Below are 11,967 nucleotides of genomic sequence, written 5' to 3'. Positions count from 1 at the left end.
GATTTAGCAGGCACACCATACAACATGAATGTCCCACAATAGGAAGTACTTTAGCAGTGTGCCAAGCCATATAGGATGGACGCAGATGGATGAGACAGGTACTGAAACCAGCCATGGATTGGGGGAAGGGCCATTTTCATCAGCAGCCAGGAAAAGGATATAAACTTGCAGGATACAAGCTCTATTTACAAGTTTATAAATTCAGACTTTCGGTCCAATTCTACACACATTTACTTGGAAGTCCTGCTCACCTCCAAGCAAAGTGCCCAAGATGTCTGCCTTAGTGTCATCAGGCCAGCACCAGAACACCTGCTATCGTTGGGAAAGAAAAACATACACATACATACCTTTTGCTGGATCCCATCTTACTGAACTCTAAGAGAATCTTGTGTTTGAAGAAAAGCAAAAGGCAATCAACCTTTCTGTTGAGTGGTTAACCTGCTCCTAAGGGCTGTGTGACATTGATCCTAGTAAATACCAATTGAGCTGGGCATCCGTCAAGTTGGAAATGAGGTTTATTTTTATTTTTTCTTGTTTTAATGGTTTGCTAGCTCCTCGTTCATCAGGAAACCATGTAAACATTGATCCGCTGGATTTATTCACTGCTCGTTTGTTGGTTGTTCTGCATGTCTGTTGGTCGTTCTGCGTGTTTTCCTCATATTTAGGAATAATTGGACCCTTGCATGATTTCCACGTTATGGCCCATTTTTAAAAGTGTTAAAAGTGATACATTAATGTATGGTCTGGGCTCCTCAAACATTTATACCCAATGATCCTCTTCTTCCATCTAAAACTTTTATCAAGTTCTCCCCTACCTCAAGTGCTCCCATCCTTTACAAAAGTCCACTAGGACTAAAAATAATTTTAACTGATCCTATGCAAGCACGACAAGAGATTAAATTAAAATGCCAAGATAGGAAACAATTTATTATAGAGAGAAGAAAAGTTTCTCATCCAAAATATAGAAATCTGTACAACTTTGCCACAATCAATATACATGAACTGTACAAATTTACACCAGTTCATAATTTACCAAAAAAAAAAAAAGATGACTAACAAAGTTCACAAAATAGATGGTGGTTTGTGGAAAAGACTTTTACCCAATTAAGTACAAGGAAATTACAAACCAGACCTCCACTTTCTAAAAATAAGAGGTTTACTCAGTCTTAGAAAACTACAAGCTAGCAAATGTACAGATAGCTGGCTGGTAAAACACACCACAGTTCAGACAGTGTCTTTATATGGTCTCTCTCAAGCCTGTTGGCATAGCAGATCCTGCTCACTTGCTACTTTGAAGGCCAATATACAGAGATCTGACCATTTTCCCCAGTTCATGCTCACCAAGTGTGACTTATGTACAGTTTATACAGATTGTTAAGTGCTAGGTAAAAGTCTTGTCAGATAAAATTTCCAGTACTACCATGTTCATAACAAGTCTTGTTACTGAGCTGCCAAAAATGTTAACAATTTTTTTTCCTAAAAATGTCAATAGTGCAAATTTACTCTGCAACATTTACTGCAGAGAATAAATTTTATAGCTATAGCTTTAGGCTGAAAACTGATGTTTTTTCAAAAAAAATGGGGAAAAAATAAGCAAGACATCTGGGAGAAAACTGCAGCCTTCCGTGGACAACTTCACACCTTAGGAAATAAAGCAATCATCTTTACTCACAGGCTATTTAAATCACTGAAAGGTACTGTCGAAACTATGGCACTGCCACTATAAAATAAAAGTTTACCATTCTATCTTGTGCCAGGTCTTCACAGGTGTGACATGGTTTAAATTCCATAATCCATCCCCAGAGGAGCCCACCCAAAGTAAAAACCAAATTTTATCCATCCATTATAAGATGATCCATCCATAGGCTATTATCTTAACCTGATACAGTCATCATATTGTAGCTCTTGGAGGGACTGGTTCTGCCCAAGAGGAGTTCTTCCTTACAGCTTATTCTGCTGTCTACCATTTGCATGCTGGTGCTGTTTTGGCTAGCTCCTGCTGGTGTGGCTTCATACAGCACACAGATTGAGCCATCCTCTCCGATGCGATAGGATACCTCGTAAGGGTCGACCCAGAGAGTGAGTTCACTTGGAAGAAGCCGGAACAGTTCTTGACCGCTGAGTCCAATTCGTTGTGCTGCCTGCCCAATCAAGGGATCCATTTTATGGTTGATCCGGATGCAACGATAGCCCGATCCTTTGCATGGCTTTTCAGGGAACCAGTGGTGTTTATAGTGTTCTACAGAACAAAATGAAAGCAACAAAAGATCATATTTTGCTCTTCAGATAACCAATGTGTCTAATCGTGTTATTACGCTTGAAAATGGTAGCTTAGAACAAGAGCACCGGGGGCGGGAGGGGGGGGGGAATACGACACAGATGCAAAAATGTAGAATAATATTCGATGGCCTGGAAAGTAATGACAGCCTCAACAGAAACCAAGTATTTTGATCATTGTAGCTAAAGGCACATTTAACAGCCTATGCATGTATAAAATCAGTACTGAATGATACCCTCCACAAATGGGGGTGAGAAAAACATGTAATTGGGCACCTAGACACCTTAAAGTAGGGTGATAAAACCAATTTGGGGGTCGGGGGGGGAGAATCTTGAGTATATATCCAAAGGCCTCTTCACAGTTTCATTATGTGTAGTTTGTAATGCAGTAATATTCTCCCACATCTTTTTTCAGCTGTACCATAAATACACATCTGAAAGAAGCACGAAATCTATTTCCTGTTGTGTGCAACATATCACAGAGACTTGTGCAACCTTCTCCATAAGCAAATAAGAATATGCACATATGAAATTCTAACATGTGAAGTGGAACCTTGCCTGCGGTGCTAAACAAAGAGGTGTCCTAAGTACTGTGTCACACCGCCTATATGTTTGGCTATCCAAGTTTTCCAGAATTCTGGATTCCTAACAATTGGGATAGGCAAGTTATGCATATTTCTTTTTTAGAATTGGTTTGCTATCTCTTGAGTCTATTATTACTGAAACACACTGGGTGACTGATTTTTGAAAAAATGAACTTTTTGACATTTCCCTTAATGTTTCGCTCAAATTTGGACTTATCCTCATATGTTTACATGTATGGATTAGGTATTTACTCTCAGCAGGACAACATCTGCTCTTACATTAGAACAGGAATCTTGTTACAGTAGGTTAAACTGCTTTAACTAAAATCTTCCAATGCTACCCATCATTTTATCTATTATTTCCAGAACTGTGCTTAGGAGCCTTTCCAAGTAAGCAACTCAGAGTAAGATGCATTTAATCCAATAAGATGGTTGTTTTCTTTAGAAGGGCTGCTTCTTCCTCCGACCCATTTTTACTGTTTAGAAACAGTGGGGTTGTTTTTTAAAAAAATATGCAAAAGAATAATAGCCAAGTCCAGTGTAGGTGGTTTTATTGTTATGATAAAGGTACTTCAAGGAGCATCTTGGACCCAGTCTTATAATGTACACACAGAACCTAACCACATCATACTGAATTACTACATTACAATCTCCTTACTGGCATTTCTTTGTCTTAGTACAATGAAGGGAAAGCACACTAAGACAAAGCGAAAAGAAAATGAGGGGCAGCTGTGTGTTGTGGGATAAGCAGCAGCAGGAATTAGCATGGTATTATGCCCCTGCAGCAGCCACCAAAGGGAGAGAAGGAAAAAGGGCTACCACTACAGATTGGAGAACAGCTGAGGTAGAAAAGGGACACTAGCAGCACAATCCCACATATGTTTACGTAGAAACAAGTCCCCTTTCTGTTCATTGGGTCTTGCTTCCATGTAAACGTGTGTTACGATTGCAGCGAAGAACTCCCCCAGATGAGCAGAAAAGGGTAAACGGTACTATTCACTACCACAGCCTTGCCACAGATATGAAGTGTTGACAAAAATCCCTTCCCTAAGAAACCAGGAGGAAAAATAAATAGGATTCTTAGTCTCCAAATGTGCAAAGATTATGGCTACAGCAACCCCCCTGGACTGCAAATGAGGGGCACAGAACACACAAAGAGCTGATAGGACCACCCTCGGACCCAGCGCAGACCAGAGAAGGAAAACCGATTCCTTCTGCAAAGGAGCTTTTCCTTCCGAAAGAGACAAACAGGCAACTTATGGCCACTTGTGTCTGTCCCCAAAAGCAAAAGGATGCAGATGAGCGGGATAAACAAACCTTCACGCGTTTATACTAACAGCTGTGCAAAGTAACTCCTATGTACTCAATTAGTTCAGTAACTACCGAACCTCAACCCAAATCACCTTCATGTGGATTTGAATCATGTAAAACAAATAACCACTGTGGTGGGCGGGGAATAGCGCCGCCCCGCCTTTATTTCCATAACTGCGTAAAAGTGCAATTGGTGTCTGGGTTTTGTGTGTGTGTGTGTGTGCGTGGCCGGGGGTGGGGGGAGGAGAACTAATCTGCATGACGTTAACTTGAGTACAAACACTGAAGAAGGAACAGAGGAAGGCAGGGAAGGAAGGGACTTTCCAGGCACGCAGCTGAACATACATACGAGGGGGAAACGTGCCACCCCCGCGCCCCTCTGGACGGGACAGCACGAAGGAACCGTTACTGCGATAGTACTGTACTATAAAACAACGCACTACAATCTCGTGAATCCCGAATTTTGAAAGCGCGCGTGGGGGTGGGGAGAGAGAGCCATTTCCTGGTCTTATGCGAAATGCATCTCTTTCTGCGGCACATTTTATAGGAGATCATTAACTCCACAACACCCTTCCCACCACCACCAAAGAAAAAAAAGTATGCAGTCGAGGCAGCGATCCCGGCTCCTCCAAATGCTGCGATGGAAAGAGAAACAAAACCTGGAGAGGGAGGATGAGGCAGCATTAGAAAAGCGGGGAGATAAGGAGGAGGCGGAGGAGGTGGGTGGCGGAGAAGAGATAAATACTTAAAACTGTCCCCTTCCCACCCCCTCTGCTGCCCCCCCCCGCCGCCGCCCCATACCTGCCAACAGCTCCTGCAGGCTCTGGCTGAACGTCTGCAGCTGCCGCTCGTTCATCAGCCCCTTGGTGCGCAGGAACTTGGAGATGAAGCCCACGGCCGCGGCGATTTCGCGTATCATGCTGGCCCGGGTGTAAAGGGCAGGATGCATGGAGGCGGCAAGGGGTAGCCAGCTCCGGGCGTTGAGTAGAAAGGGGCACGGTGGGCGCCCACGGGGCCGCCTCAAAGGGGGGTGGGAAGCGGAGGAGGAGGAGGAGGAGGCGAGAGAGCAGGCGAGAAAGAAGCGGGTTAGAAAGGGGACGGAGCGATCGAGTTCAAGGGACTTTTAAGTTAACAGGCCCCCCGCTCAGCCGCCTCCCTGTGACGTAGGCTGGCGGCAGCGGCGGCTCCACTAGCAGGCACTTCCAGCATCTCCTTCTACGAGGCACGAAGGAAGTGGCTGTGCGTGCGCCGCCTTTTATAACCACGTCCGGGCGGCAATGGCGGCTGAGAACCCGCCGCGGCCAATCCGGGGATCGCACCATTGTGACGTCACGTTCGGAGCGGAGGGGCGCGGGGGAGGAGTGATGTCACCCGGTTGTAAACAAATAGAAGCAGAAGAAGAAAGAGGAGCTGCGTCGTCGGGCTGGAAAACAGCAGCGGCGGCGGGAGCAGCTGCTCGAGAGCGCGGCGTCTGGCCCTCGAGACGCGCAAGGCAGGAGCGCAAAGTTGCCGGCCTCGCTCGCCTAAGCCAGCGCGGAAGGGAGAAACGACGCGAGCCGCCTTGCTCCGGCCGCCGCTCCTCTTCCCCCGACTGCGCATCTGCAGTCCTCTGCTGCCTGCTAGCTCGCACATGCTCCCGCTCACGTCCAACTGATCCGCGCCCCGGTTCAGTGCAAATCCATAGCTAGCTCTGGAAGCGTTCGCGGAACCGGGGAGAAGGCGGAGGACCCCGGGGTTGCTCAGAGGCAAAACCTGGCGCGACCGGGCCTTTGCAGAGCCTGCTGCCTTCCCATCCTCCCCTTCCCCCCAACCTCCAGCTGGGAGCTCGCAAACCAGCCGCTTTCCTTAAGCCGCAGCAGTCACGAATGTGGCGAGGCCTGGGAGAGAAGGGCTCAGGAAGCTTCTGGCGCCTGCAGCCATCTCACAAACAGCACCATTGTAAACAAATGCAGTGTCTTTTGGTGCTCTAACGGTTACCGGTAGATGGAAAGAGGTGAGACGGAGGGGGCATCGTCCCAAGACATGGATCCCGTAAGATTTAATACATATATATATATATTTCTCCCAGTCTGATTGCAGCTTGCAGGCCAGGGATTCCCACCTCCATCAGCTCCAGACAGCACGGTCAGATGTCAGGGGCGATGGGAGTTGTAGTCCAGCAACATCTGGTGGATCAAAGGTTAACCGACCTTGAACTAAAGAGGCATTATCTTTGTCCACTTGACCGGTCATTGGTGGACTTGGTACACTTTCTCATAACAAGGGAAAACAACTGTGCTCCAGATCATAGAATCATCGTATTCTAGAACCTATCAATGATCATGTTGTCATCTAATGCTTTCACAGCAGTAGCCTAAACAAATCATTCTTTGCACACCACAAAAATTTAAAAAATAGGCTGTGTTCTGGTGTCACCACAGTAAGTTATATGAGACAGAAATTTAAGAATTGTTCATTCTCTCACACTTCAGCCATTCTTCTTTGTAAAGTCACACAACACACACACCACTATACTGTGTAAAAGAAAATGACCCAAGAATAGGTGCCTGGTCTCTCTAAGCCAGGGCTGAGAACCTATAACATATAATTCCCACCATCCTTGACCATTGGCCACACTGGCTGAGGCTGGTCAGACTTGGGATTTAGAGGTTTTGATCCCTTTCTAAGGGCTTCATAATACTCATCCCTGCTTTATGTTATCATGCTGCATTACAGCATAGAAAAGATACAGTTGCTTTACATAAAAACAAAAAATCAACCACACTCGTGTTATTGTGCCTGAAACATCTCAGCAGTATGATTGCTTGGTTATTGTTGCTGCATTTGGTTTCAGACAACATGAGAGACATTTATCGGTTCTTTCATTGGACTAATTTCTGCTGGTCAAAGGGTCAACATATTTTCAATCTTCATCTTGCTTTTCCTCAAGCAGAAATGTGTCATGTTATCTGCAGATAGGAAAGAGTCACAGGCCCTTATTAGGCTTTTCTTCATCTGAACTCTTCGGTGGCTGTCAGCTGAGAAATCGCCTTTGTATGGAGGAGATGGGGGGGAAGCAGCAACAAAAACAGACTGAACACAATCCAAGTTGAATTACCTCTCAGAACCTTATAATATAGCCAGGAAAACTACACTCTTGCTAAATCTTGTGTGTGTCATCAGATTTTTGAAAGCAGATGACAACGTAGAACAGTATTTTAAATCCCACTGTAGGCCTATATGATCTCTCTATAATTTTTTATTCACAAAGGAAGTACCAATATACATAATGCTTTAACACAGAACTCAATAGAGTTGGAAAACCAATTAATTCAGGATTTTGCGCTCCCCTTGTTAAATATAATCCTAGCAGTGCCTCCAAATGTAATTCCACGTACCTTGGCAAGCAGCCCTTTGTTATGCTGGGAACAGGACGGGGGTGGATCTTTATCAGATCTAAGGTAGGTATGCCATATCCTTGGAATGCCCAACCAAAGGATTGGTAGGCACGACCCCTTCATTTGTAGATTTCTGAAGCCTTTATAACTACTGCGAAGGAGTGAGCATATTAAAACCTGGACTATGATGGCTATCTACTCGCTTCCAGAGCCAATTTAAGGTGCGGGTTTACATCTATAAAGCTCAATATGTCTATGATCATGGATAGAGAATCTGTAGACCTCCAGATGTTGCAGGACAACACCCTTCGCTGGCCTTCCTGGCTAGAGCTGCTGGAGGTTGGGGCCAAAGAGGGCTACAGTTTCCCCATCTCTGGCCAAGGTCCTCCATACCTCAAATATTGTTTCCCGTTATCTACAGTGGTACCTCGGGTTAAGAACTTAATTCGTTCTGGAGGTCTGTTCTTAACCTGAAACTGTTCTTAACCTGAGGTACCACTTTAGATAATGGGGCCTCCCGCTGCCATTGCACCGCCCCCCCACAATTTCTGTTCTCATCCTGAAGCAAAGTTCTTAACCTGAGGTACTATTTCTGGGTTAGTGGAGTCTGTAACCTGAAGTGTCTGTAACCTGAGGTACCACTGTATTTCCTTCCATGTGTAAGGGTCAGCATAGAGGCCTCTAGCCTGGTGTGCACTGTCCAAGCAGGGCCTTCTAAATCTTCAGCCCTGATGGGCCTGGTGTTCCAGATCGGTTTCCCTGGGAATATTTGCCAGTGCTGAATCCTGGAGGCACTTAGGCTTTATAAGCTTCCCTGTTCCGACACGCCTGCCAGAGAACGCCTTAATCTTTTGCTGCTGCTTGTCTGCTGTGTCAAGTTCAGTTGTTGCTGCTTGACTTTGGGGAGAGTTGAATGGGTTTTGGAATCTTTTTTTAGATCACTTGCTTTTAGAGTATGTATCCTTTTAATTTCACAAGCTGCTTTGAACTAAGAGAAGAGCAGAGTATCTTGTAGGGTGCTCAAGGCAGTGAAGCTCCAGCAGCGGGAACGGTGCGAGGAGGAAAGGGGTGTGTTGTACATCGGGAAGGCTGCAGCTACGGGGAGAGGCCATTTGGAACATGCATGGCTTTGCTTGCTACAGTGTCCTGGTTACCAAACCTCTCTGCCAAGAAGGTAGGTGTGAGAATGAGACACAAGACAGTTGGAAGCAAGGCAAATCAAGAGCAGCAGCATGAGCTACTGTGTCTGGGTGCAGTGCCCCATGTGGTGAATTGCTGAAATGCAGCCTCTCAGTGAAGTACCTTCAGGCAATTTATTATTATTATTGCAGTTGAACCTTGCTTGATCAGCAGTCGGCAGGGCATTCCTGAGCTCTGGCATGTACATACATCTTTGATTATGCTTTGGACAGGTGGGGTCAGACCATGCCCTTAGAATACAGTAAGCCTGCAACTTATGTGGAGGTTACATTCTGCGGATCGCGTCTAAAGCCAGAATTGTGTATAATTGAAACACGTTGGGTTCAATGTCAGCAGGAGTTCTGGGAAGGGGGGCCAGGGCACCATGGCTCCCCAAATTCCCAATGAAAAGGCCGTACCCCCAAAGGTTCTGCAGGGCTGTGTGCACACGTCATGGGCCATGCTTGCATCACACGGACAAGCCACAGGGCCTCCGCATAACATGCCAGCATGCCAGAAGGCATGCTGATGTCATGCATGCACACCATGGGGCGTGCTGACATCTGGGGTGGCCTTTTCATTGGGAATTTGCAGGCAGCATCTTACTCCAGCATCCTACTGCCCACAGGGGCTAACTGGCTACCTCCACAAGCCTACATGCGGGGCATAATGGCAGAAGCCCTCTCCTACTGTTGCTGCTCCTCTGCAACCAATCTGTCGTGGTATGCAGCCCCGGGTTCGATCTTGGAGGTTCCCTGTGGAACCCAAGGAGGTTGAACTTTACGTGTTGATTGGAATTTTATCAGCCAACTCTTTAGAGATAGGCTGCTAGTCTATTTTTTTAAAGTCATGAACACACAAAGCTAGAATGCTAGTGGCCCAACGAAAGGTAACCTGAGCAACTCTGCCCTTGAAATCAATAAGACTTAAAAGTGATTCATTTTCCCTGGGTCATACTCCTAGATCGAAAGCCTGCTGCTACATCACAGAACAGATATATTCTGTGATGGCTGAACAAAGAAAATAGGTTCACAAAGAACACTCCTGACCTTTAGAACTCACTATCGCTCGATGTTTTAATCATCAACTGTAATATAACTGTGTTGAGGAAAGGACAGGTCAGTAATGGACGAGAAGGGGTATGGCTGGCTACAAATCAATAGAATCAGGGCTGAAAGCGATTAACAGTACAACCCTAGACATCTATTCACAAGTAAGCCCTATTGAGTTCAAAGGGATTTACTCCTAGGAAAGCAGCTAATCCACACTTACCTTTTGCCCTGCTCTTTCCAGGCTTAAAAAGCTCCATATCCAAGCATTTTGTTTGTTTTCGCTCCAGAGTTTTGCCTGCAAACACCTGCTCTTTCAAGCTCATTGGGAGCAAACAGCAATCTTCAGAAAACCTGAATTGATGTTTGCTCCAGTTGAGCACTAAAGAGCACGTTTTCATGAAGAGAGCTCTGGAGCAAAACAAAAGCCCCACATACTCAGACATGGGACTTTTAAGCACAGACCTGTGTGTGGGAAGAATGAGGCAAAAGGTAAATGTGAATAAGCCCTAAAATTGCAACCTAAAGTTTCATTAAACTCAGTGGGGTTTACTTGTGAATAAACATCTATAGGATTATATTGTAAAGGACATTCATTTGTAATTTTATGCAATGTTCTAGGCAATGAATAAAAAAGAAAAGCACATTAATGATTTTACTTCACTTTCTTAGCTTCAATCACAAATGAGGTGGCTCATACAAGGAATAGTTTTTGTTTGCTTACAATAATCTGAGGCATTAGAAAGCACAGCACATATTGATTATTAAAGAGGACTACAGAGATTTCTTCTAGCTGACCCAACCCATATTGGCATTCCTTGTTCTTTCAACATCATTACTTTAATTCAATACATTCGCACCTGGTTATGGACAAGAAAGCTTTAAATGCACAAAAAATGTGCATTTGTGAACTATTAGCACCAAGATTATTTGAAAGACAAATGGCTTGTTAATCACCATAAATCAATTAGACTGGTGGATCTGCATTTACATTGGCGCCATTTGATTAACTGCAACAGGACCTAATTAAGAGGTTTATAGATCACATATTTGATTTTGTGTTAGTGTGCGTTGTTTTCGTCAGAACTTGTTAATATTTACTCAGGAAGACTTTCTAATCTAGCAAATGGTCCTTGTGCATGTTACCCCAAAGCCAACACTGAACATCATGTTAGGTATCCTTTTTGCTGTTCCTGAGCTGTCTCATAAGACAATGAAGTTCTGAGGTGGCAATCCTATCTGGGATGTAGGCTCCTTCCTACTTCGCCTCATGCTACTTCAACCATTGCTTGCTTGCGGTTCAGCTTTTACTTGCATTGCCATTACACCACTCCTACTTCCTCCTGCTACCCAGAGATCAGGCCCAAAGCAGTTCTTAAAAACAAATATGTGATGGGAACAAAAATGGACAGCCAGTTTGGTGTAGTCATTAGAGAGTTGGACCAGGGCTTAAATTCCCGCTCAGACATGAAGCTTACTGGGTGACTTTGGACCTCTCCTCCTAACCTACCTCACAGGGTAGGTTGTGAGGAGAGCATTGGGAGGTGGGAACCATGTATGCCACCTTAAATTTCCTGAAGGAAAAGGTGGAAAATAAATGCAATAAATGAATAAATATGCTGCCCATCTCCTATAAAGTGCCCCAGAATTACGGGGAAATCATCATTCCCTTTCTATCAACTGCATATCTCAATAGTGGCTGTACTGGAGAAAAGGAGAAACTGCTTTTCCTTATCTTTGCTGCTTACCTTTAAAGAAACAAACCAAAAATTGAGACCATTTGATTATTCTCCAGTCTCTTTCAAACAATGACCAATTTTCTCAGCTTGCCTCTGATGTATTTATGGATATAGCAAAAGATGAAGAACCCCAGTCATGTACACAAGCAAAATAAGAAAAAGAAGGATATCATTCTAGATGCAGTATTTAAATGTGGCACTGGATGAACTGTTTCAGATCCCTGGTCTGTACCCTCACTAATCATTTCAGGCTACCAGTGCATAGTAGTGTACTGTGGGCAGAGCTTTGGGGACAAATTTTCCAGGTCCCACTCAGAATGAAAAGCAGCCTGGGCATCTGCTGAGGAGTGCAAGGGGGCCAGTTACCCTCCTAAGTTAGCCACAAACCCTGATTCCCAGTTTTTATGTAAAAAATGCAAGTCTCTAGTTCTTGTAGAACCCAAGATAGGAA

At 44.8% G+C, this 11,967-nt stretch overlaps 1 protein-coding gene and 1 long non-coding RNA gene across 2 annotated transcripts; one reads left to right on the top strand and one right to left on the bottom strand.

The window, feature by feature from the left end:
* Positions 1-900: 900 nt before the first annotated feature.
* Positions 901-5,398, bottom strand: BTG1 (BTG anti-proliferation factor 1). The gene is made up of 2 exons (XM_079993488.1): positions 4,974-5,398; positions 901-2,239 (listed from the first exon to the last, which is right to left on the bottom strand). Exons 1-2 carry the CDS (start codon positions 5,119-5,121, stop codon positions 1,875-1,877), a joined length of 513 nt encoding a protein of 170 aa, XP_079849614.1. The 5' UTR covers positions 5,122-5,398; the 3' UTR covers positions 901-1,874.
* A 107-nt stretch (positions 5,399-5,505) lies between these two features.
* On the top strand, positions 5,506-6,575 carry LOC307225587. Its single transcript, XR_013843098.1, has 2 exons — positions 5,506-6,184; positions 6,264-6,575. It is a non-coding gene; the product is annotated as an uncharacterized lncRNA (long non-coding RNA).
* The last annotated feature ends 5,392 nt before the right edge of the window (positions 6,576-11,967 follow it).

This window comes from Podarcis cretensis, assembly GCF_951804945.1.
Source record: "Podarcis cretensis genome assembly, chromosome: 10".
Classification (NCBI taxonomy): Eukaryota; Metazoa; Chordata; class Lepidosauria; order Squamata; family Lacertidae; genus Podarcis; species Podarcis cretensis.
This window is presented reverse-complemented; position numbering and strand designations above follow the sequence as displayed.